Source organism: Belonocnema kinseyi, chromosome 2 (assembly GCF_010883055.1).
Source record: "Belonocnema kinseyi isolate 2016_QV_RU_SX_M_011 chromosome 2, B_treatae_v1, whole genome shotgun sequence".
Lineage (NCBI taxonomy): Eukaryota > Metazoa > Arthropoda > Insecta > Hymenoptera > Cynipidae > Belonocnema > Belonocnema kinseyi.
The window spans coordinates 183,036,668-183,062,907 of NC_046658.1; the positions used below are offsets into that span (position 1 = coordinate 183,036,668).

General features: G+C 34.9%; 2 protein-coding genes and 1 pseudogene across 2 annotated transcripts; 2 read left to right on the top strand and 1 right to left on the bottom strand.

Moving 5' to 3' along the window:
• The first annotated feature begins 2,447 nt into the window (after window positions 1–2,447).
• Window positions 2,448–7,790, top strand: LOC117183083 (hexamerin-like). Its single transcript, XM_033376240.1, has 9 exons — window positions 2,448–2,460; window positions 3,893–4,063; window positions 4,411–4,751; window positions 4,832–5,122; window positions 5,199–5,632; window positions 5,712–6,250; window positions 6,349–6,485; window positions 6,572–6,854; window positions 7,020–7,790. The coding sequence occupies exons 1-9, from the start codon at window positions 2,448–2,450 to the stop codon at window positions 7,685–7,687; spliced, it is 2,877 nt and encodes a 958-aa protein (XP_033232131.1). The 3' UTR covers window positions 7,688–7,790.
• Window positions 7,791–15,370: 7,580 nt separating this feature from the next.
• On the top strand, window positions 15,371–18,927 carry LOC117167304 (hexamerin-like). The gene is made up of 8 exons (XM_033352137.1): window positions 15,371–15,446; window positions 15,580–15,920; window positions 16,003–16,293; window positions 16,370–16,803; window positions 16,883–17,421; window positions 17,520–17,656; window positions 17,747–18,029; window positions 18,193–18,927. Exons 1-8 carry the CDS (start codon window positions 15,371–15,373, stop codon window positions 18,864–18,866), a joined length of 2,775 nt encoding a protein of 924 aa, XP_033208028.1. The 3' UTR covers window positions 18,867–18,927.
• A 2,052-nt stretch (window positions 18,928–20,979) lies between these two features.
• On the bottom strand, window positions 20,980–23,953 carry LOC117183084 (annotated as a pseudogene).
• Between the last annotated feature and the right edge of the window lie 2,287 nt (window positions 23,954–26,240).

Consider the following 26,240-nt stretch of genomic DNA (forward strand, 5'->3'; position numbering starts at 1 on the left):
TTATTTACAAAAAAAGTTCTTAGGTTCAAAAAAACATTCAGTGAACGGAAAAAGTGAGGTCGGTAATATAGGTATTTAGCTGTGTCACATGCCCTTAAGATAAAACCTTACGTGCAGGACGATGATGTGATTTTAAATCGTAGGCGGATCAAATGCTTTTTCAGATGCCTTTGAAGTAGTAAAACCATCAATATCATTAAAGAAGAAATGTATGGTTGTAGGCGCATTATTTGCTTTGTGTAAGCTTGCGTCTTACTTGAGGTCAAAAACAAAATAACTAAAAATAACTGTATAGTTAGATAGGCTCTAAATATGACTTTAACAGAAAATTTTAGTACATTTACATATTTTTGCCTTTTCTGTGAAAGCACTAGAGACATGGATTGACGAAATGAAGGAAATTATGCAATTAAATGTAATTTAATTTAAAATTATTTGGTGCATTTTCACACATGCAATCTAAGGTTGCCTCCTAGCGCAGCTTATGATCTGTTCGAAGAAGTTGTTGCTCATAATATCATGCTATACATTAAAAATGTCATCAAAGAAGATTAATTTTTATATAAAATATTGAGGAACCAAATAAAAAATTTTAAATGCAGTGGCGAAACTAATCAGATACTTTCTTCAATTAATAACGTAAATAAATTAACTGGGAGTCGAGCGATATTAAGCGTCTCATCATTATTTTTCTCGTAATTTTCGCTGATAAGGTTGTGTACTTTAAAGATTACGTATGGCTTAAGATTAATTTGTTTTCCTAAAATTTCTTTGCGAACAAAGCATCACTACATGTTTCATTACCCTCCGCTAATTTTACACTTTGGCCTGCTGAAACATGTCTGAACCTTACGTTTGAGACAAAGCACAGCTGTTTTTAGAATTTTGGGAGGCGTCTAAGGAACTTCAAAAAAATTACCTCTACCCTGTCATGTACACATGAACAGTAGCAAGAATCTTTCGTGAAAATAATTTATTTAGCGACGAAAAAGTAGTATGCGTGGTATGTGCACCTGATTCAAAAAGTTTAAATGCTTTATTTTGCTCAGTTTTGACAAAATTCTTATTACCAGTATTGGCCATGATGTATATCCCTTAACGACGTACTTGAGGTACAGTACCACCAAAGAGTTGGAGGTTTTAAATGATCTGAAGGGGAAGAACAACCCCCGAAAAATGATGTTATCATTGTAAATTCCTCCGATTTGCTTATTCCTGATCAATCTTTAAAAAACAAATATTGGCTACGAAGGAGCCGGCATTTCTGCAGTGACAAAGAATTTGTTAGTAAGCAGATTTATAATCAATCCTTTCTTTTTTAGTACTGTAATTCATCCTTCCATCCTTGGTTCGGGCCGAAAAAATCTTGCAGACAGAAAAAAGATCGTAGACCAAAAAGACCTTGCCCTTTATATTAATTATCTTTTAATCTTTAAACTGAAATTTTTAAGATGAAATGGAAACTTAAAAAACAATAATAAACGGTATAATCCATTTTTGTCGGGGTACATTTTTGATATGAAAATAAAGTTTATTCAATTCAGTCAGTATGCAAAATGAATAGATATATTTGCTTGATTTAGCGTGCAATCATACATATAGATGCAAATAAATTCCCCAAAGAAATATGATACATTATTTTGTATTTTTACAGAAAATGATCTTGCTTTCCGTACCAATTAATCATCGCTGACATTCATCTGGAATGTACCAACACCTTTATCGATACACTGCAAATATATTTCCCCTCCACTTTCTTCTCAAAGCGCACGTACTATTGTGTCCTGATGCTACCAATACTACTTAGATTCTCGTCCAAGAATATTTTTTTAAATATTAAAACGTTTTCCAGGTAACGAGTAAGGGTTAAGCATGAATCCTACGGTTCTTAAGTCATCATGTCGAATAATAAAGAAAACGAACGATTTTGATCAGTGATTGGTATTTATATTTAATGACTGCCCATGGTCTGACGATTATTTTTGAGAGCTGACAATCAAAAGCTCTGAATACTAAAATCAGGAAATGTTGTTGATCAGAAATTAAAGATATAAATGATTTTATTTAGATTCTTTGATTGTCCGAGATTACTATTAACTTCTACCAATATATCACAGCCGTTCGCAAACAGCTGTCAATGTTGTGACCCTCTGTTCACCTCTTATCTAAATAGACATTAATGATTCTAATTGAATAATTGAAATTAGTTTATTTTCTGTACTGGGAAAAATGCCATGTTAGAGTTCATAGAAGGTACTTAAAGTATTTATTTAAATTTCAGAATCGACTTGAACTAGAATTTAAAAAACAGCTTTGCTTTCTCAATTAAATTTGTAAGGATTTGTGCAATACCTTCATTAATTTGATCTTGATTTCAAAATTAGGAAATTTTCCTAAAAATTATCTTTATGGCACTTTAAACTGATAATGAGTTTAGTCTGATCAGCATGTTCGTAGAAGGTACTCTAAATATTTATTAAAACTCTAGAAATGAACTTGATGTAGACGATTTAATAAAATAGTTTTGCTTCCTCAATGAAATTTTAAAGGTCGCTCCATAATAGCTTTAAAATTAGCTTTTAATGATTCCCACTTTAAAGATTTTGCCGATTTGAGTTTCTTACTGATTATATTTTGGGGACACCCAGTGATAATGCTCAATATAGATAACAGAAAATTTGTCTATGGACTGATAAAATATCTTACTTTTTAACATTTTGCGAACATATTTTTTCAAGTTTGGCTTTAAAGAAACTCCCTTTCAGTATTTACCTTCTTTAAACCCTTTAATTGGGCATAACAAAAATATTTTAAGTGCACAATTTACAGCGAAAGTCTAAGCAAATTAATTTTAAGTTGAGGTTTTTTGAAACTGATGTTTGAAAAAAGCTGTTCTCAAAAAGTGAAAAACTAGGATACTTTAAAAGCGTATCAAACGTTTTTAAAAAATTTAATTTAGGCTTAAAATTTTCAGGGAGTTTCCCCAAAAAGGATTTTCCTCTCAAAATAACTCTTACCCTATTATTAATAAAAAATTACCAAAAATAATAATTTCGTTTCCGGATATTAATGGAAAAATCTAATCGTTAATTACATTTTTCATCCGTCGACAGATTCTTTCATCCACTCTGCGTAAAATTACCAATGAAGTTCTTAACCATACCGAAGCATTAAGTGAAATTGACCACTGCACGCGCACTAGAATCACCCATCCAATGCTACATCCTAAGTTTAAAAACTGCGCGTCCTGTTTTTATTTTTAATCTTTTTATACTTTTGTTTTTTTTTGAGAAATTTTTTTCATAGTTTACGAATTTTGGTACTTTGGTAGTTCAGATTTCAGATAATAGAAAGGCGACTAAAAAGTAACAGCAGTTATTCGTTATTACACTAAGGATTAGAAACCAAAATATTATTCTCTTTTCTTATTAATGATATTTACTAATAGTTAAGTCTTATCAATTTTTTTCGTGCATTTTGTAACATTGAATAAGGAAAGTTTCGCCATTCTGATGATAACTAAGACGATACGTGATGATATTCTTATAATTTAAATTGAATATAGAAAATCTTGTGTACTATTTGAAAAGTAAAAGAATATTCTAAAAGGCAAATAATATTATCAATTTAAAAAATATTTGTGTAAACATAGCTAATGCTTTTATATTCTATACTGATTTTATACTATTTTTTCTTCCTGCATTTTGCAGGTACTCAGATACCTCTATTTCCTCATAGGGAAATAAAATAATAATTAAATGATCAACTTTGAACCTGAAAATTGCGATCGCTTAGTTTTTTAATACAATTTCATTATCCGAATCTCTGCAGTGAGACTTTTGACCAGAATTTGATACAGTATACGTTGCAATCTTCTTTACATGCAAATAAGGAAATCATGGGTCGCCAGGTCTAAATGATAGTGATAAAATTCGGTATAAAAGATGCCGCTGCACCAGGATTGAGCATACTCCACTGTGTATCACCATGGGCTTCAGTGTAGTATTCTTGGCCCTTCTGGCTCTCGGAGCGGCGGTTCCTCAGCTTCCAAAACAACATGCTGGCAAGTACATCTCAGAAATTCATTTTGAAAAATTCTACTTCGAATATTTACCAGTTTTCCACTTCGTCAATTACATTTTGTGGTATTTTCTAACTATTTTCTTACGCCACAAATTGGTCTCGCATCTATAGGGTTAAATCACTGTAAATAAAAATGATTTGTCTTGTTCAAAGAGACTTAAATTACGATTACGGCTTTTTAATTCAAATTTTAAAATCTGTTATTGGTCTATACTTGATATGTTTTCAAGACCCTTCAGTTATTTCGACACTTTAAGACGAAACTAACTACTCAAATATTTGACAAGATTATTCCTATTTTCTTCACAATATCATTTACCTTTTCAGCTGACCAAGGACTTCTTCAAAAGCAACAAGATGTAATCTATCTTCTCGACAACCTCATCGGCGAAATTCCCAATGACCACTTCCGAGCAATTGGTCAAACCTACGACATTGAGGCCAACCTCAAGGCTTACGAGAACCCCAGCTTGGTGAAATACTTCGCCACAGCTGTTAAGACTGGCAATGTTCAGCCTAAAGGTACCGTATTCTCTCCAGCGGTTGACCAGCTCCGCCAGGAAGTCATTCTTCTTACGAGAATCTTCCTCGGAGCCAAGGACTACTTCACTTTCATCAGCACTGCTGCCTGGGCTCGTTTCCACTTGAACGAATGTCAATTCGTCAAGGTATCGGAAATTAAATTTTTTTTCAATCTGTTTTTAGGCAAATTTTTTCTAGATAGTAATGCTTCTAATTCCTCAAATAGGCTTTCATCCTCGCAGTTCTTCAGCGTCCAGACCTCGAAGGTGTTATTCTCCCACCAACCTACGAAATCCTTCCCCACTACTACTTCGACTCCAGGGTCATTCAGGAAGTCCAGAACATCAAGTCTAAGGGTATCAAAGCCACTGCTGGTGAGAAAGTTTTCTACGTCCCAATCAACTTCACTTCCCACTTACCAGCCGGTGAACACAAAATTGCCTACTTCACCGAAGATATTGGACTCAACAACTACTACGAATACTTGCAACATGCTGCTTATATGCTACCAGAACTCGTAAGTTTCTATTGATTTGTTTTTTATACTATTTGCTTCAACAAACTCTAAAAATCATTCGTATTTTTCATTTTAGTACCACTCCCACAAAACCTCATCCGGTGTCTTCGGACCCCACTTCTACGAGAACGACGACCAGATCGGTTATGGAGCACGTTGGTACTACCTTCATCAACAACTCTTGGCTCACTACAACCTCGAACGTCTTACAAATGGCCTCGGCCCAATTGACGATTTGGAATACAACCACTTTGAGATCCCATTCAAACCCCATCTTAGCTTCGTCAATGGACTCGAATTCTCTGGACGCTCCAGCGGTCCCATTGACGTCACTACCATCCGTCAAAATCTATACAACTACGTCCGCACTTTGGAAAAGAGAGTTTTCGATGCTATCGACTCTGGACACGTAATCACCCCATCAGGTGCTTTCCTTTCCCTCTACCAACCGCAGGGCTATAACATCCTTGGTGATCTTATCCAGGGAACCGGCCGAAGCGTCAACCCAAGGTAGGTAAAACCTTCAGAACTCACCAGCAGCTTCAAATTTCACACTTGAGATTTTTTGACTCTATTTACTTGCTCGCAGATACTATGGCAGTTTTGTCGAAGCATCTAAATTCCTTCTTGGAGGAACTCCCGAATTCAGCAACGTCTGGGAATACACTCCATCTGCCATGGACATCTCCAGCACCACTCTCCGTGATCCAGCCTTCTACGTTCTTTTCAAATGCATCTTGGGGCTCTACAAACATTACCAGGAATCCCTCCCAGCCTACCAATACAATGACGTCGTCTTGCAAGGAGTTCAGGTTCAGAAGGTTGACATTAGCCAACTGGTGACTTATTTCCAGGACTACATTGTAAACCTTGACAACGCTGGAGTAGAAGGCATCTTCGAGAAGGAACAGAAAGAAACTGTACATGGAGGTATGGATATTAAGGGTCTTCTTAAGAGGCTCGACCACCAGCCATACGAATATCACATCTACGCTCAATCCCAGAAGGCTATTTCTAATGCTGTTGTTCGCGTATACCTTGGGCCCAAATTCGACCATGAAGGTCTCCCAATTGACATCAACACCAACAGAATGGACTTTGTTGAACTTGACCAATTCTTCTATGACCGTAAGTTATTTTTCAAGATTCCTGATCATTTTCAAACAACAAATTGAAAGGTTGTTTAAGTTTGGATACTGATGCTAAAATCTTGCTTCTTCTTTTAGTGGTTGAGGGACAAAACGTCATCACCAGAAACTCCCACCAATCTTCTGTTTACAGCGCTGATGTTCCATCAGTTGACGAGATCCTCAACCATGTTGAGAGTGCAGCTCATGCTCAGAGCCCACACTTCGTGTTTGAGGTTTGTATTTTTTAATTTTATGAAATGAGGTTCATCTTCATCAACATCAGTATTTGATATAATCAAAGGTATGTGTCTTTTCTTAGCCTCAACAAGTCTATGGATTCCCATCCAGGCTCTCCCTGCCCAAGGGTACATACGGAGGTTTCCCATTCCAACTTTTCGTTGTCATCTCTGCCGGAAGGCAGCCATTCCACTATGGACCAATCTTGCCAGACTATGTCAACTCTTACCATAGCCACTCTTACCAACCCGTCAGCGCTGCAGAATATGAAATGATTGTTCAACAGCCAGCCAAGGCCGGAGAAGGGTACACCATGGTCGAAGTTATCCCAGATTTTGAAGAATTAGGTGTTGGCAGCAACCAAGGTGAGTTTCATTTATTACTGATTTCATTTTCCCATCCAACCTTAGAGTTTTTCTCAGAGTTTGCTCTAGAACATGTCCAGTATCTAGAATCTAAAGTGTATCCTATCCTTAACCAATGGTTTTTTAGATACCTATCCACGTTCTATATTAAAGTCTCTTTTTCAGGTAAATTCCATTGGACCGACCTCTACAACAAATACCACGGATACTACGCGCAACCCCAATGGTACCACCGCCAGGCTGAATATTCAGGATACCACTACTCTACAGTCAGCGGACAACGTGGAATGGCTGGGAAAGCAGTTGCTGAAGAACACGGATCAGGAGTTTCCCAGGATCAGGGTGTTCACCATGGACATTCTGAGGGCATTGGTGAAGGTTACGAATCTGGTAAATATCAGAGCATTTACCAAAGCCACAGCGGAGAAGGAGTATATGGACAAAGACAAGGTGTTTATGGACAAGGACAAGGAGTTTACGGACAAGGAGTTTACGGACAAGGAAAGGGAGTTCATGGACAAGGGTTCTACGGACAGGGTTACGGAAAGCAACAAGGAGTTTATTCCGGAGTTTACTCCTCTGGAGTCTATGGATACGTTTCTGGCATCCAGACCCAGGCACCTCATGATGAACTTCTCCAGAAATATCACCAGGGACTCCACATTTCCGAATTAATTGGAGGTGCCATCTCTCTCGATGGAAAGCCCTTAGGTTGGCCCTTCGACAGACAGTTGGGCGTTAGCGTATGGAACGCACCCAACATTTTCGTATCCGATGTTTACATCTACCACCACGATGTCCCAGTCACGCATGTCGTCGAAAGTCATCATTAGAACTGTTAGGCAATTCCTGAACAATCAACTCGAATAATTTTATTCTTGTTTGTAATTAAATACTTTGTTATTTAACATGATTAAAATCTATTTTGGTTGAACATATTCTTTTCTGTTTTTATAATTTCCTTTTTTAAATTATTTCGAGTTATAAGCTGGTGCTTAATTTTCATCTTTAGAACAGGTATTTTAATTTCTGAATTCAAATGCAATAGAATCTTCGTATATCTAGTTGAAAAACTTACAAAAATTTAAATAGCTTGCGGCATGAATAAAACTTTCTATTGAAATTTGGAAAATGCAAGTGATTTTCTCTCACTAAGAAAATAATTTTGTTGGCGTGGTATTTTGGAAAATTGAAATTTCCATTTTGACGCTCAAATAATTTTAAAAATATCGATTTAAATTGTTTTTAATACCATCACTCAAATTCAGTGAAGATATTTGAATGACTTTTTTGTGCAATATGTTAAGACTATGTAATAGCAAAAAAGAAAAAAAAGCGTGATCTCACTTTGGAAATAATTATTTTTGTTTTCCTTACTTAAAGAAAAGATATTCGTTTTTTTCAATAGTTAAAACGTTTGCTGCGCATTTATTTACACGATACACGCAGAAATTGCTTGTTATAGTTTCACGCAGTTCTTAAGTTGAAATAGACGGATTTCATCACCAGTTTGTTAAAAACACCTAATTCTTTTTGATTATCTTTTTTCCATATTTGAAGCAACTTCAATTATACTGAGCAAGTAATTTGTCAACTCTGTTTAGAAGGACATTTGACGAGTTTGCTTTAAATTTAGAATTACTATAAGTTATGTCCCGTTTTACATTACAATATTTTGCCTGTACGAGTACAATAACTTTAAAATTCTTAGATGCTTAGTAAACTAGCTGAAGCAGTGCCAATAGTTGTCTTAAGGCGGAAATCAAAGCTTGTTCTAATCTTTAAATTTTTATTTGTGAAACGCAAATGTTTCTCCAGACATTTATCTGCACTTTTTTTGTCGATAATAATTAAAAGAGGCTGCCCACACCAGGTTGAGTTAGGACAATGGTGATGTAGATTTTCCATCCTCTTTAGTGGTTTGTTTTTCACAAGTGTCGGAATTACCTGCTGATTAAACTTTGGACTATAGAGATGTACTTTGTTAATGATGCACTGCTTAGGGCAAATGTTTCCATTCGCAAAATTCCCAAAATTATTAATTCCAATAATACTTGCCAGCTAACAAATTCGACAGCTGCATAGGTTGTTAAAATTCGATATTGTAAAAACTAACCTCTTCAAACCAGAAAACAAGGCAGTTCAAAATTAAACAATTCAAACTTGGTGATGATTTGTAAACAAATCCGGAGCTTGCCTATTTTTTAATCAATAGGCTTCATTTGTTTACAAAATCAGTTTGGAATGTCTTTCCGATGTCTGTGCTATGATATCTTTTTATAACAATTATTATGTATTTAAACAAGAATAATAATCGTTATTAGTTGATTCTGTAAAACAAATAAAGCTTACTCGTTTGACTTTAGTGAGCTAAACATTTTCCATCACAAAAGCAATTTTTTCATTTATATGTTTATGCCTCAACAAGTAATTTTTGAAATTATCATCACCCACTGAAGATTATTTCCGGATAGTAGAAGGACGAATATTCGCCCTGTTTTTATTCATTATGAATATCTTAAAAATATGTTACTTCTTGAAAGTTCATTAAAACGTTAGCTTTTGTGTTAAATGGAAAATTAACTTTTTTATTAAAAATTAACATTATAGCTTAAAATTAATATTTTCGGCTTGGCAATTTAATTATTCTCGTATAAAATTCAACTATTTCGTTGAAATACACTTTTTATATGAAACTTACATTTTTTACCATTGTTTCCTATAGAGCCTTTTGTTTAAAAAATGAAAAAAGTTGGTAAAGCTTTTTTTATTTCTCAATTGAAAAATCTTCCCTGGTAAAAATTAAACTTATTTGTTGAAAATTCGTATTTTCTTTTAAAAATTTCTTTCCTTCTGTGAAAAAGGTTTTTTTAGTCTAAAAATTCAAGTAGTTTGTTAAAAGTAATTAACTATTAAAATTTTCGTGGGCAATTGAGATTTTTAGATTAAAATTCAAGTAGTTGGTTCAAGCTGAATAATTAATAATAGTTTGTTAAACAATTTTTATATTTTGTTAAAATTTAACTGTTTTCTTAAAGATTCGCGTTTTAGAAATAAAAAGTCAACAATCTTTTTAAAAAATCATAGTTTTGGCTTGAAAATTCAACTATTTGGTTTAAAAAAACTACTATTTTCTTAGAAATTTAATTATTTGGTTAAAAATTCCGCTACTTGGTTGAAAAATTATCTATTTATGGTTTCGTAGCCCCTGGAAGAAATCCTTATAGTTTAGGTCGAGTGTTTGCCCGTCTGTCCATTCGTCGGGAATCAGAGGAAATAAGTAGTGGCTTAGTAGGAGTAATAAGGAAAAATTTAGAGATGGAAAGTAGGGAGAATGGTGGAAAATAAGGGGAGGAATCTTGAGAAATTTAGAGAGCGAAGGTAGGAGAAGTGAGCGCAATTTAGAGGAAATAGGTGAAGGGGAGTATTAGCTCCTATTTAGCTCAACGTTTAAGTTACAAGTAAAATAAAAGTTGTTCGATTACCCCTCTATCTATTATACCTGTCATTTTCACAATTTCGTTTAAACCAGGAAATGTTTGGGTGATACGACCGAGCAACCACTGCATCGGGAGAATATTATCTTCTTCTAAGATGATGATTGTATCTTCCTTGATTTTATGTTCACCATTGCTCTACTTGTGTTGAATGTTGGATTCTCCAGAAAACTTGACGCATCTTTTGAATTTACTGCCACCTGGCTGATACTGATAGCGACTTGGAGCTGAGATTCAACCCCGGTAAAGATCAGAGGAAATAAGTGTCAATTTAGGCGATTAATCGCCTTGAAGCTGAGACAATATGCAAAAATTCCTTTTATCGTTGAGTATGATAATAACTTTGGAAGAAATCCCGCCTTTGAAATAATTGATAAACAGAACTGTTTTTATAATCTTGAGAATTTCCTGGATGATTGGATCTAGATTGCATGCCAAGTTGGTTCTTAATCGTTCAACCAGCTTGGTACAAATTTCAGCGATTAGTGTTAATGAACTTCGAAGACATTTGCCCTCTTGATAACGCACCAGCTGGGTGTTCTTTCGATCGATGCCTCTAATCTTAAGCATTCGTTTCTACTTGTATATCCGCCGTCCGATTAGCCACAAATATCTACAGGGAAGTATTGATAAAAAGACACAATAGTCGAGTCGGTAAAAAAAGTCTTATTTAGTGAGGTATTAATATCTGCGTTTACTGCTAGATACAATCTAGAAAATAGCCTGTGCGCCGCATAGTTTAGCCTGCTATAGACATAGACTCAGGGGTTTTTAGATTGTTACCCTTAATTTTACTCCGCTTAATCTAACCTGAGAGTGACCTAGTCTATTTGTGGATCTGACTTTGAAACATGCTCCATAGCCTCTCTCATGAGCATTCCAAAATCCTTTTATTTGGATATCTTCTGAACAAAATTCAATCCAAGTCTGGTGTATGCTTTCAGGTATCGACCCATCCCACCCGAATTTTAATTTCCATAGTGTGCATGATTTGCACACTTTGTCATGTCGTTTGATGCCCACTTTTCTTTTTTTAAGCAGACGAGATTTAAAAGTTTGATTACGTCGTCACGAACTTTCATTCCTTCTTCGACTATTATAGCACCTGTAATGATGTCCGCGTATAAATCTCTCTCAAGTAGCATCGCTGCCTCTGGATGTTTATGACCTTCATCATCTGCTTGGTAGAGAAGCGCGCGAATCGCGAGGTAAGGGGAAGGACTAATTTCAAAAGTAGGGAGTCCTCGTGGATTAGATGCTATAGTGATTGTCCTATGCACCAACACTGCAGACTTGACAGGCTAAACGAACTTTCAGAAAGCTTCGCTTCTATCCCTTGCTATAGTATCCCACAGATACATTAAAACATATAACTAACCCTATAGTACAGTCGCTAATGACCCTGTTAGTCGATGCGACAGTGAACATTCAATTAATAAAAAATAATAATTCCAAAAGTGAATTTGTTCAACTCGAAGAGTTGAACTTTGATTCCGCCTCGTATTCAAATGATTCGTTTAAATTTCCTATCTTTCAACCGGATTGTAAATTGTTGATACATTTTTCTATAAAGCCTGTTAATAAATAATTTGAAATCTAAGTCGAAAACAGTATGGAAAGATGTTGTATTGGAGTGTGGGTCCTACCATGAGCGTGTTATTTAAGGAAACGCGGTCTAAGAATTTGCTTATGCATTGAAGACCACTCTTCACTTTGTCGTTAAACTCCCCTTCATGAAAACAGCATAATTTGGCAGATGGAAAAGAAATTCTTGTTTATTTAATACCAGCGACATGTATAAGAGATCCAGATATTCTTCTAAAATTTTATAAAACTCTCTTTGAAACTCTGGATGTTTCTGAATGTATGCTTTAATACACTGAGTAGTTTTAAGGCCCTTGCTGTTGATTAACCCAATGCACCGCAATTGTTGCGAAATGGTAGTGGAATGAATATCGATTCGAAGATTTTTGTTTGAGTGTGTATCTGAAAATGTTGCTCGTATAAGGTTGCTTCGAAGGAAAAGTGAATTATTCAGAATCCTTCTTCTCATTCCCAGAGTTTTGCGATTTCAGACTGCGGAGGAAGAGACAAGAATGCCATCTACGACATATTCTAATTGAGGTTTTTGAAGGATCAAGTCACGTCCATGTCGAAATAAATCGATTTGGCCTACACAAACCGTAAACAATGATGTTCCGGATCCAAGGATCACATTAACTGGTGCTGGGTTATACTGCCGTACAAACTAAAAGTATACATAAGTGACATTGCCACTTAGGTCAACTTTTTCATTGCCACGCTTAAGAGAATCACTCTAAGCGGCAATGTCACTTGCGTATCTTTTTAGTTTGTACGACAGTATAGAAGTTCGGATCTGCAATTTTTGTATTTTAGGGTATTTAGACAATATCGTATGTGTGAGATTTTTTGGAACTAATTCCTCTATCTGGAGAATTATCAGAAAACTGATTTTTTTCTCATAATTGCTGCATGTAGATCGAATAGTGATATTCATTACAGTCTGTGCTGATTCAATAAACAATCTCATTCTTTGTGATCACCTAGAGAAACTCTACAATGAATATAAAAAAATTAATATATGAGCGAAATATTAAATATAAAATCATTTTTGTCAGACTTGTTAAGCTTCTCATCTCAGGCAGCTGAAATTTCCTTTAAAGAATTTTAAAGCTTCTTTTGGTTCTTCTTGCAGCGCTTCTGCATTTTTGTCTTCAAAGAATCGACTAGCGATCGATTTCAGTTTTTCTTCATTATTTTTAAGTACTTTTTAAATAATAAACGCGATAATAGGTTATGTTTACTCTAATCTCTAGGGGCCATATCAATTCCTCCATCAACTGTGCTAGTCAGATTGATATTTACTTCCGATACAGACCCAATCAGAATGCCTCATCTTTCCGCTCTAAATTTTTGAAAAGGATGCTTTCAAAATATTTAACAAAATGTATTTAAACTTTAAAAAAATTTTCTCTTTTTTCACGGAAAAAAAATATATTTATAAATACGCAAAAACTCTATTCTTATACGAAGATCTGCAAAGAATTTTATTTATACAAATTGTTCATCGTTTGTGATATTTCATTTTTAGAGTTTCGTAACTGTGAGCACAAATTTTTATAGTGGCAGTCAGGTGTCCGTCCGTCCATCGTACTTTTTTCCCGAAGAAGATAATTAGTGCAAGTAAGGAGTGAGGAAGTAGAAGAAGTGATGGGAAGAGAAGCATGGGAAGTTTTGGTAGCGAGATTACGACGACAAATTAAATAATTTGTCAATTCCAGATTATCATCTGTGGAGTTCAGTCTTCCAAATTCGAATAATGAAGAAAACCTTCGCTATTAATTTGAAACTATTTTCTCTGTCTTTAATAACTTTATATGGATATTATTTGTTTTTATTTGCAGTTTTTTCCCGGTTTAAAATGGTACTAATGTCAAGTTAAATACAAGTTGTTTATCTTCATAATATTTAAGAAATATTTGCAGCAAATGACAAACCATTTAATATGCACAATTCCTAAGATTTGATTATACAAGATGTATCCCCTACCTGTAAAACCTAGAAAACCTGGATTTGTCAGTGAATTTTTATATGCCTGGAAAAACCTGAAAATGTTAGGGAATTTTTTCGCGATAGTGTTTAACTTTTCTTTAAATATCAATATAAAATAAAATAAAATTGATTATTTATTTGTAGAAATAGGTTTCTATTACTCTATTTTGTTAAAAATTTTTTTAATTGATTTTTTTAACCTGAAAAGTTAACTGTTCTATTTTTTGTTAAAAATGACTCGTTTTCAGTTGAAAATTCAAGTATCTCGTTGAAACTGCATGTGTTTTGTTGGAAATTTACCAGTTTCTTTGCAATATTTTCTTCCTTTTATTGACAGAAAAATCTTTTTTAGTTAAAAAGGTAACTCATGTTGAAAATACATCTTTTTTAGTTGAATTAAAATGCTTTTGAATAAAAATTAAAAATTAAAATTCGTTTTTTCATTAGCTGAAAGTTAATTTTTTCACTGGAAATATTCGGTTGAAAATCAGTCTTTTTTGTTTCTTAAAAATTAAATTTTATTAACTGAAAATGTAATTAGTCCAGTTGAATACTGAATCACTTTCATTAAAACTTTTTTTTTGTTGCATATTAATATTTCAATTGTATCCAATTGAATATTCTATTATTATATATGTAAATATTTATATAATTGGCAATTTATCTATGTTAGCTAAAAATTCTTCTTCTTTCGTAGAGGTTAATCTTCTTGTTAGAAAATTTATCTTTTTGGTTGAAAATTCTACTATATTAGTTAAACCGTTCTAATTTTAGTTAAAAATTATCATTTTGATTGAAAATCAAAATATTTTGTTTAAAATTCGTTTTTTGTAGTTCAAAATTAATTTTTCTTATCTGAAAATTTAACTATTCTATTTTTTCTGAAAAATTGATGTTTGAGTTAAAAAGTCAACTATTGTTTCTCATTTTAGTTGAAAATTGAATTGTTGAAATACTGGGAAAAATTATACCTGGAAAAAAACTTGACATACTTGGAAAAAAACTTGGAATTGTCAGGGAATTTTTTTCTAGGATTTGAGTACATATCCTGTGATAAACGATTTAAATATTTATATTATCAGATAGAATTTCCAATTTTGACTCTTTACATTGCATACTTAAAAAACGTTACTTTTGATACAAAAATGTCGAAAGCAAAAGATTTCAGACTAAAATGTCAATAATAGGACAATTTTAAAGTGTTGAAAATGGAATCTTTTCAGTTTAGAATTCTTAAAATTGGATGATTTAAAATCTAAAGCAATTGGGATTGTATTTTTTCTAAATGAAAGCGTTTAAAATCTTTGAAATTGCACATTTTTAATCAAAACCTCTCCTAATTGAAGGCTAAATTAATGGGGTCACCAGGTCGTAATGATAGTGATAAGCATTTAGTATAAAATATGCCACTCCACCAACATTGAGCATACTGCACACTGTAGCACCATGGGCTTTAGTGTAGTATTCTTGGCCCTCCTGGCCCTCGGAGCTGCGGTTCCTCAGCTTCCACAACAACATGCTGGTGAGTTTAATGCGGAATTTAACTTTTTTCTTAAATTCGACTTATTAATTGTATGATCTTGAGGCGAAGCTCACTACTAACATTCGCGAATAAGTTATTTATATTTTCTTCTAAATATTTATTTCCTTCTCAGCTGACCAAGGACTTCTTAAAAAGCAACAGGATGTCATCTTCCTTCTTGAGAACCTCATCGGCGAAATCCCCAATGACCACTTCCGAACAATTGGCCAAACATACGACATCGAGGGCAACCTTCAGGCCTACGAGAACCCCAACTTGGTTAAATACTTCGCCACAGCTGTTAAGACTGGCAATGTTCAACCTAAGGGTACCGTATTCTCTCCAGCGGTAAACCAGCTCCGCCAGGAATTCGTGCTTCTGACAAGAATCTTCCTCGGAGCCAAGGACTACTCCACTTTCATCAACACTGCTGCCTGGGCCCGTTTCCACTTAAACGAAGGTCAATTCGTCAAGGTATTAGAAATTTAATTTTGAGACAGATCTGTTCTTCAAGCAAATTTTTTCTCGATACTAAAGCTTCTAATTCGTCAAATAGGCATTCATGCTTGCAGTTCTTCAGCGTTCAGACCTCGAAGGTGTTATCCTTCCACCTACCTACGAAATTCTTCCCCACTACTACTTCGACTCCAGGGTCATCCAGGAAGTCAAAAACATCAAGTCCAAAAGTTTCAAAGCCACAAATGGAGAACAGGTCTTTTACATCCCAATCAACTTCACTTCCCACTTACCAGCTGGTGAGCACAAAATTGCCTACTTCACGGAAGATATTGGACTTAACAACTACTACGAATACTTGCAACATGCTGCCTATATGCTACCAGAACTGGTAAGTTTCTATGTATTTGTTTATTATACTATTTGTTTCAACAAACTCTAAAAATCTTTCTTATTTTTGATTTTAGTACCACTCCCACAAAACCTCATCCGGTGTTTTCGGACCCCACTTCTACGAGAACGACGACCAGATCGGTTATGGAGCACGTTGGTACTACCTTCATCAACAACTCTTGGCTCACTACAACCTCGAACGTCTTACAAATGGCCTCGGCCCAATTGACGATGTGGAATACAACCACTTTGAGATCCCATTCAAACCCCATCTTAGCTTCGTCAATGGACTCGAATTCTCTGGACGCTCCAGCGGTCCCATTGACGTCACTACCATCCGTCAAAATCTATACAACTACGTCCGCACTTTGGAAAAGAGAGTTTTTGATGCTATCGACTCTGGTTTCGTAATCACCCCATCAGGTGCTTTCCTTTCCCTCTACCAACCCCAGGGCTACAACATCCTTGGTGATCTCATCCAGGGAACCGGCCGAAGCATCAACCCGAGGTAGGTCAAACTTTCAGAACTTACCAGCGGCTTCAAATTATACACTTGGAATTTTTTCACTTAATTTCCTTTCTTACAGATACTATGGCAGTTTCGTCGAAGCATCTAAATTCCTTCTTGGAGGAACTCCCGAATTCAGCAACATCTGGGAATACACCCCAGCAGCCATGGACATCTCGTCCACCACTCTTCGTGACCCTGCCTTCTACGTTCTCTTCAAACGCATCTTAGGACTCTATAAACACTACCAGGAATCCCTCCCAGCCTACCAATACAACGACGTCGTCTTACAAGGAGTTAAGGTCCAGAAGATTGACATAAGCCAACTTGTGACTTACTTCCAAGACTACATTGTAAACCTTGAAAACGCTGGACTTCAAGGCGTCTTCGAGAAAGAACAGAAAAAAACTCAATATGGTAATATTGATATTAAGGGACTTCTCAAGAGGCTCGACCACCAGCCATACGAATACCAGATCTACGCTCAATCCCAGAAGGCTATTCCTAACGCTGTTGTTCGTGTATACCTTGGACCTAAATTCGACCATGAAGGTCTCCCAATTGACATCAACACTAACAGAATGGACTTTGTGGAACTTGACCAATTCTTCTATGACCGTAAGTTATTTTCTAAAATTCCTGTACATTTTCAAACAAAAAATTAGAAGGTTGTTTAAGTTTGGATACTGATGTTAAAATCTTGCTTCTTCTTTTAGTCGTCGAGGGACAGAACGTCATCACCAGGAACTCCCGCCAATCTTCCATCCACAGCGCTGATGTTCCATCAGTTGACGAAATCCTTCATCATGTTGAGACCGCAGCTCATGCTCAGAATCCACACTTCATGTTGGAAGTTGGTATTTTTCTAAATTTTTTGAAAGAGTCTGTTAATCCACATAAAAATGAGAATTTCTTAAAATCAAAGTGATATGTCTTCTTTTAGCCCCAACAAGTCTATGGATTCCCATCCAGGCTCTCCCTGCCCAAGGGTACATACGGAGGTTTCCCATTCCAACTATTCGTTGTCATCTTTGCTGGAAAGCAGCCATTTCATTATGGACCAATCTTGCCAGACTATGTCAACTCTTACCATAGCCACTCTTACCAACCCGTCAGTGCTGCAGAATATGAAATAATTGTTCAACAGCCAGCCAAGGCCGGAGAAGGATACACCATGGTCGAGGTTGTCCCAGATTTTGAAGAACTAGGTGTTGGTAGCAACGAAGGTGAGTTTCTCCTATTGTCTATTTATTTTCCCATCCCACCTTTGATGTTAACTCAGCCTTGGCTCGGCGAAACCTATAGTAAATAGAATATAAAGTGCACCCTATCATTCACCAATGGTTTCTTAGATACGTATCCTCGTTCTATATCAATTCTCTCTTGCAGGTAAATTCCACTGGACCGACCTGTACAACAAATACCACGGATACTACGCCCAACCCCAATGGTACCATCGTCACGCTGAATATCCCGGATACCAGTACTCCGCTGTTAGTGGACAACATGGAATGGCTGGACAACGAGTTGTTGGAGAACACGGATTAGGAGTTTCCCCAGTCCAAGGACTTCCCCACGGACTTTCTGAGGGTCTTGGTGCAGGTTACGAATCTGGTAAATATCAGAGCATTTACCAACGCCACAGCGGAGAAGGAGTCTATGGACAAAGACAAGGAGTTTATGGAAAAGGAAAAGGGGTCTACGGAGAAGGACAAGAATTTTACGGTCAAGGAAAAGGAGTATACGGCAAAGGATTCCACGCACATGGTTACGGAAAGCAGCAAGGAGTCTACTCCGGAGCTTACCCATCTGGATTCTATGGATACGTTTCTGGTATCCAGACTCAGGCACCTCATGATGAGCTTCTTCAGAAATACCACCAGGGACTCCACATTTCCGAAGTGATTGGAGGTGCCATCTCTCTTGATGGAAAGCCCTTGGGATGGCCCATGGACAGACAGTTGGGCGTCAGCATATGGAACGCACCCAACATCCTCGTCTCTGATGTCTACATCTACCACCACGATGTTCCAGTCACGCATACCGTTGAAAGTCATCAGTAGAACTTATAGGCAATTCCTAGAAAATCGACATTTATATTAAAATTTTCGTTACTAATTAATTACTGCGTTATTTAACATTATGGAAATATATTTTTATTGAAAATACTCTCTTTGTTTTGAAAGTTACCTTCCCTTAATAGGTGCGAGTTATAAGATTGTTCTTAATTTTCAGCTTTATAAGTATGATTTTATATTTGAAGTTTCGAATTTTAGTGAATTTTGGTACAAAAAATTTATGACTTCTTAGAGTATTATGTTTGTATGTTTTGTGTTTCATTTTAAGAATTCATCAAATGAAATCGAAAAAAATTTAACTAAAATGTTGGGTATTCGTATTTTATGACATCACCCTGAGGTTTCTTGGCTTTATTCGATGGTTTAAGGCGAAGAAAGGAGGGTTGTAGAAAGTCTTCAAAATAGTTTGGCGTAGTTTTTGAACGGCCTAGTAAGAGAGCCTAAATAAATTTGATTATAAAACGCCGGATCAAGGCAAAGGATCAACTTTTGCTATATTATAAATACATTATTGATAAATTTGAACCTGTAGATATTTTTGATTTCAAAAATAATACATCGAAGAATTTGAATGTCTTTCTAGTTTTTAAGAAATCCTTGAAGAGCTTTTTGATGGTGAAACTAATAAAAAATAAGAGAAAAAATAATGAAATAGTAAGAGTAACTATGACTAAATGAGTCATAGCTGCCCCTAAATGATTAGAAAAGAAGTCTAAATACGAGTTCCGAAAATAAATTTTGAGGGACATATATTCAATTTCATTCTTTTAAAATTGTTTAACATATCATCGATAAATCGCTGTTAGTGATAAGAGTTCTTGTTAGCCCAGAAATTTCGTATCACATTTTTCACTGAAGACCCAGTTAGACAATTTTCGAATTTTTTTTCGTTCGTGATTACGCAAATTTAGTGTCCTGCAAATACATCTTCTTTAATCTTTGCTTGACTTAATCACGGAAATGTTCTCTTTAAAAACAAGAATCCATATCCACTTTCGTTCATTGCCTTTACAAAGTTTTTGACTTTGCCAAACTTCATGTGCAGGGGCGGCAAAATAATGTGGTGAGGGTCAATAAGGGGTTCTGGGGCTAGATGCATTTATCTTGCTATACATGGAACTTATTATCATTATGCCTTTCATCTATTCATCCACATCTTTGCAATATACGAACCTGTCTTCTGCGAGCCTAGCATCTACTAACTTCTTTTCCTTTAATCGAGAACCTAAGATTTCCGCTTTTTCTTTCAATAAATTGATACCTCTTACTAAGTAGTTAAGATGAAGCTGATTAAATCAAACTAGTACCCCTTTATAATGCTTATTTTTTAGCGCATCTTCATCAGAATTAGGTTGTTTATCTTCACCGTCTAAATTATTCTGTCGTGCATATAGAGTCCTATGAACAGGTATTTTTGCAGATGAAACCCTAGGGTGCTTAAAGTTCGTTAGTCTTTTTATACTACAAAAGTGACAAACAGTGTTGTACTTTACTGGTTCTCTTCAAAACATAAGTGTTGTACGTCGAAAATTTGAATAAATTCTGCGATTTGCTAACTTTAGTTTAGTCGCACAAGTTCTACAGCCAATTATAGGTGCATAATTTTTATCTAAATCTATAACTATGATATTAAAGTATAGCTCATAGCCTTCTTTAACACCATCCGCGAATCTATTTCTTTTGTTTCTTGGTACAAATGCACCACATAAATATAAAAAAGTTAGTCACTTAGATGATGAATTACGACCTGCCTTGATGATGTAGATCTTACCCACGGTCTTAGTCACACAAACCCTGTTACCACCCTCACAACGAGCAAGTGCCTTGGTGATAGTACAGAAAAAATGAAGGGAGTAAAGTGTCTTTTTTTCTTAGAAAAGTCGTCAGAACCGTCTTTGAAACTAAAAGCCACCGGCTTAAGCCGCTTAAATAATGTTAGCTGATACTTAATGAAACATTCGAATAGGATACGTGCGATCAAAAACATAGGCGCATATATTTCACTATATATCGAGAACAGTTAGCGGTAGAATGATTTTTTTTTAGATTTATTTGTGAGTAAGGAACGAAAAAATAGTCTATTATTTGTATGTAAACCTCAGTTTTGTTCAAAGTCCACGGTATTAGAACCATCAGTATCAATTTCAGCGATGATTCCATCAAGCTGAGATGCTAAGCTTGTCGTCCAAGGCAGCTAAAATTTCCTTATGAGCGGCATTTGTAATATAACCATTTCAGTTTCTGTTATAAAGTCGGAAAACTTCCTTTAGTTCTTCCTGCATCGTTTCTGCTTTTCCTTCCTAAATAAAGGACCAGCGATCGTGCAGACTACATCAAAGTTAAGTCTTCCCGTTTTATTTTATTTTCTGCGATTTTTTTCTGTAAATTTTTATTTTCTGCACTCATGGTTCTGAATCATCAAATAGTTGGCTCATGCTGTTTAGAACTGTGGGTATCTTCAGATTGTCATTAAAGTCGATCTTCGTCGTATCAAACATTTGGAAGGCCTTGCGTATCACTGCAGTTTTTTTTTGTTAAGTCCTGTAGGTCCGATGACTTAGCGTCGCTACGAAGGCAAAATGAAAAATGAAATAAGCCATATTTTTCTGTTGTTTTTTCGTTCCCAATTTTATAATGAAGAAAATTATTTTTGCTCTTTGAACTTCTGAGAAAAGGGTGCCAGCGCTAGAACCATGACGTCTGAGCTCCGCCATTTATGAAAACATACTAAAAATTATGATATTGATATAAATGATTAGAGGAGATTTTTTTTCTCTAAGATGCGATATAATACCTGTCCCAAAAAACTACCCCTAATTCATATATACCGACGTGTTTAAAAAAGTAACGATTTTTTTGCTCGTGAAAAATAAAGTGCTGAATTGCTTGCTACTCTAATTCCAACTTCCATATTATTCTGCTAAACGAATAATAGCTTGCTGATTTTTTTGCTCCTCGAAAATAAACTATCGGGTTTTTTTCTACTCCAATTCTAAATTACATATTATTTTGCTACTTGCTTAAGCAATTCAAAATTTTTTTGCTCCTAGAAATTAAAATATTGAATTTTGTTGCTACTGTAATTAGTAGTTCTAGATAATTCTGCTAAATAAATAATAGATTACAGGCTTTTCCTCCTCGAAATTAAAATACTGGATTTTTTTGATACTCGATTTCGAAATTCTTTTGCTATATGAATAATTCGCTATTTTTCCATTCCTCGCAATTAAAATACCGGATTTTTTGTACTGTATAATTAATAGATTCATTTTGGATCTTTTCAAGAACCGCAAAAGACCACCCCTATAAATTTTCAAGTAATTAGCATATTAATCTAGAACTTGAAACTCAAGAAGCAAAAATATCCAGTTCTTTATATTAGAGGAGGAAAAAACCGGGGATCTCTGATTCAAGTAGCAGAATTATCTAGAACTTGAAATTCGAGTAGCAGAAAAATCTAGTACTTCAATTTCAAGGAACAAAAAATCGGGAAGCTGTTATTCGAGTAGCTGATTAATCTACAAATTTGAATTCGAGTAGAAAAAAATCCAGTACTTTTATTTCGAAGAGAAAAAATATCGGGATTCTATTATTCGCGTAGCAGATTAATCTGTAAATTAGAGTCCAAGTACTTTAATATAATGAATAATCATAGTTTTACCATTTTCATAAATATTTTTGCAGCTAAATTTAGTGAACAACCTTTTAAAATTAAAGGACAATTCTAAAACCTGAGCTTCTCTGCACTATGTTGAACATTATTATATTAAATGTATGTTATATTTATTTTCGCAATTCGGACTGGCATTAATCATTCAGACATTGCAAAATAATGTACAAATTTTATTTATCATGATTAGTCTAATATTTGCTCCCTATGTTGCACGAATTTTAATTCTCAGCTACCATGCAAAATCTATTGTCTAAATAAATTTATATTGTTACAATTCATAATATGCATTGGTATTAAAACAGAAGTATTTTTATTTGCTTATTTTTAAATTAAAAAAGTGTGCATCCTTGCTTATCTTTTTCTGTATTTTGCATCGTTTTTCCGCAAAATGGCATTTTGAATTTTTTATTATTTTTTATGCTGTCAAGATTGCAGTTTTCGATTATTCATGAAAATGTAAATATTCGTTATGAAAATCTTGTGGGCATTCAAAAAGCAACATTTTTCTTCTTTTGACCTTCTTCATATCCTGCGCTATTTTACTTGAAATGTGCATTTTCGTTTGTTTTTTGGAATTTTCTAAATTCTATAGTTCTAGTAATTTTTTCTCTATTAAAAAAGTAATTACGATAAATTTTTCGTCTTTTTATGCACTACTAAAATTCGTACATAGAATTTTTAAATTGGAAAAAAGCGTTCTCAGTAATTTTCTGAATATTATAACTTTTTATGGGTTTTATATAAGTGTATTCCATTAGAAAATTGTTCTGAAGATTTATTTAACATTTCTTGTACAGTCACAAAAAAAATACTTCAGAAAAAGCGTAATAAAAATTGGATTAAGATAGAATAAATGACTAATAATTATAGCAAATCGAATATATCAGCTTTATGATCGATAGCTGGTACCTGATAACTGAAATTCTTTGGATAAATCTGAAGTTCAGTGTAGTTTTTCAAATTTATGACATATATTTTTCCATGAAACTGATCATATTGGTCCGCCTTGAAATCGACATTTAGAATTTTTTACTGAGAAGCGTTTTTGAGTTTGGATATTGATGCTAAAATCTTGCTTCTTGTTTTAGTCGTTGAGGGACAGAACGTCATTACTAGGAACTCCCGCCAATCTTGCGTCCACAGTGCTGATATACCATCAGTTGACGAGATCCTTCACCATGTTGAGAGCGCAGCTCATGCCCAGAACACACACTTCATGTTCGAAGTTGGTATTTTTTCAAACTTCTAAAAAAATTTGTTAATCCACATAAAAATGAGAATTTTTTAAAATCAAAGTAATATGTCTTCTTTAGCTCTAACAAGTCTATGGATTCCCATCCAGGCTATCCCTACCCAAGAGTACATACGGAGGTTTCCCATTCCAACTATTCGTCGTCATCTCTGCTAAAAAGCAGGCACTCCACTATGGACCAATCATGCCAGACTATGTCAACTCTTACCATAGCCACTCTTATCAAACCGTCAGCTCTGCAGAATATGAAATGATCGTTCAACAGCCAGCTAAGGCTGGAGAAGGATACACCATGATGGAAGTTATCCCAGATTTTGAAGAACTAGGTGTTGGCAGCAACCAAGGTGAGTTTCTTCTATGGCTGATTATATTTTTCAATCCGACGTTTCACGTCTGCTCAGCGTTGGCTTTACAACATGTCTACCAACTCTCACTCTTTCAGGTAAATTCCAGTGGACTGAACTCTACAACAAATACCACGGATACTATGCCCAACCTCAATGGTACCACCGTGATACCAAATATCCAGGATACCAGTACTCTACTGTCAGTGGACAACGTGGAATGGTTGGACAAGGAGTTGTTGGAGAACACAGATTAGGATTTTCACCAGTCCAGGGAGTTCACAACGGAGTTTCTGAGGGTCTAGGTGCAGGTTACGAATCTGGTAAATACCAGAGCTTCTACCAAATCCACAACCGAAAAGGAGTCTACGGACAGGGACAAGGATTTCACGGACAAGGGTTCTACGGACAGGGTTACGGAAAGCAATAAGGAGTCTACTCCGGAGCTTACCCATCTGGGTTCTTTGGACACGTTTCTGGTATCCAGACCCAGGCACCTCATGATGAGCTTCTCCAGAAATACCACCAGGGACTCCACATTTCCGAAGTGATCGGAGGTGCCATCTCTCTTGATGTAAAGCCCTTGGGATGGCCCTTGGACAGACAGTTGGGCGTCAGCGTATGGAACGCACCCAACATCCTCGTCTCTGATGTCTACATCTACCACCACGATGTCTCAGTCACGCATACCGTTGAACGTCATCATTAGAACTTTAGGCGATTCCTAGAAAATCTACTTTAATATTAAAATTCTTTTTTGTAATTAATTACAGCGTTATTTAATATTATGAAAATATATTTTATTACAAAAATTTTCTTTGTTTTAAAAGTTCCCCTCTCAAACTATTTGCGAGTTATAAGATTATTCCAATATTGATCTTTAGGACAAATATTTTATTTCCTGGGTTTCAAATTCTATTGAATATTGGTACCATCATTTTTTGACTATTTGAGATGATATTAAAAAACAAAAAGGAATGAAAGAAAATACCAAAGAAATAAAGATTTAATTTAAGTGCACAGGCCTTCCTTATTTGCAAGCTTTCCGAAATTACAAATTGTATATTTGCTTGAAAAAAGAATATATTTGACTTGACATTTTAACCGCTACTTATTGCATATAGTTTTATTTTTTATATATAGTCAATATTTTTTGAAGCATTTTTGGCTGTGAAGTCTGTTAAAATATTAGAATTGTATGTGTTGTGTTTTATTTTAGGAATGTATCAAAAGAAATTTTAACAAATTTAACTAAATGGCCGGGGTTATTTGCATTTTATGACATCAATCCAACTCTTTTTGGTTCTGTGCAATAAATTTGAATCTTTATGTTTGTAGTTTTGAAATTGGAACGTGAAAAACTGTGAAGGTCTTTCGAGTTTTGAAGAAATCTTTGAAAAACTTTTGTTGATGATCGAATGAATGACCAGCCTTATTCTTCATTTTGTTGCTAATCGAAATCGAAGTTCCAGATAATTTTGCTGCACGATTAATAGAGTCCTAATCTTTTGCCCTTTCAAAATATAGTACTTAATTTTTTTGCTGCTCGCATTTTAAGGTCTAGATTATTCTACTACACCAATAATAGATTCCCGAATTTTTCGCCGTTGAAATTGAAGTACTGGACTTTTTTCCTGCTCGAATTTGAAGCTGCAGGTTTTTCTGCTACATGAATAGTAAATTCGCTATTTTTTCGCTTTTCGAAATTAATGTACAGGATGTTTTTGCTACTCGAATTTGGATTTTAATATTATTTTGCTGCACAAATAATAGATAAATAATTTTATTGCTCCTCGAAATTAAAATACCGGATGTTATTGTACTGGATAATTATTGGATTGATTTCGGATTTTTTAAAAACCTTAACAAACTAACCTAGTACATTTCACGAAACAGTTCGAAAGTTAATCCATGTAAAACAGGATCCTAATTTTAAAATTTAAAATATTTATAAAATTCACATTCCGATAACTACAGCTTATGTTTTCCAATCCGTGATATTAAGCAGCCTCTCCAAATCTTTCCCTGGTACCTTTCACTTTATATTATTTTCGCGTAAAAAAATTTATTAGCTGTTTCGTATGGAGAAT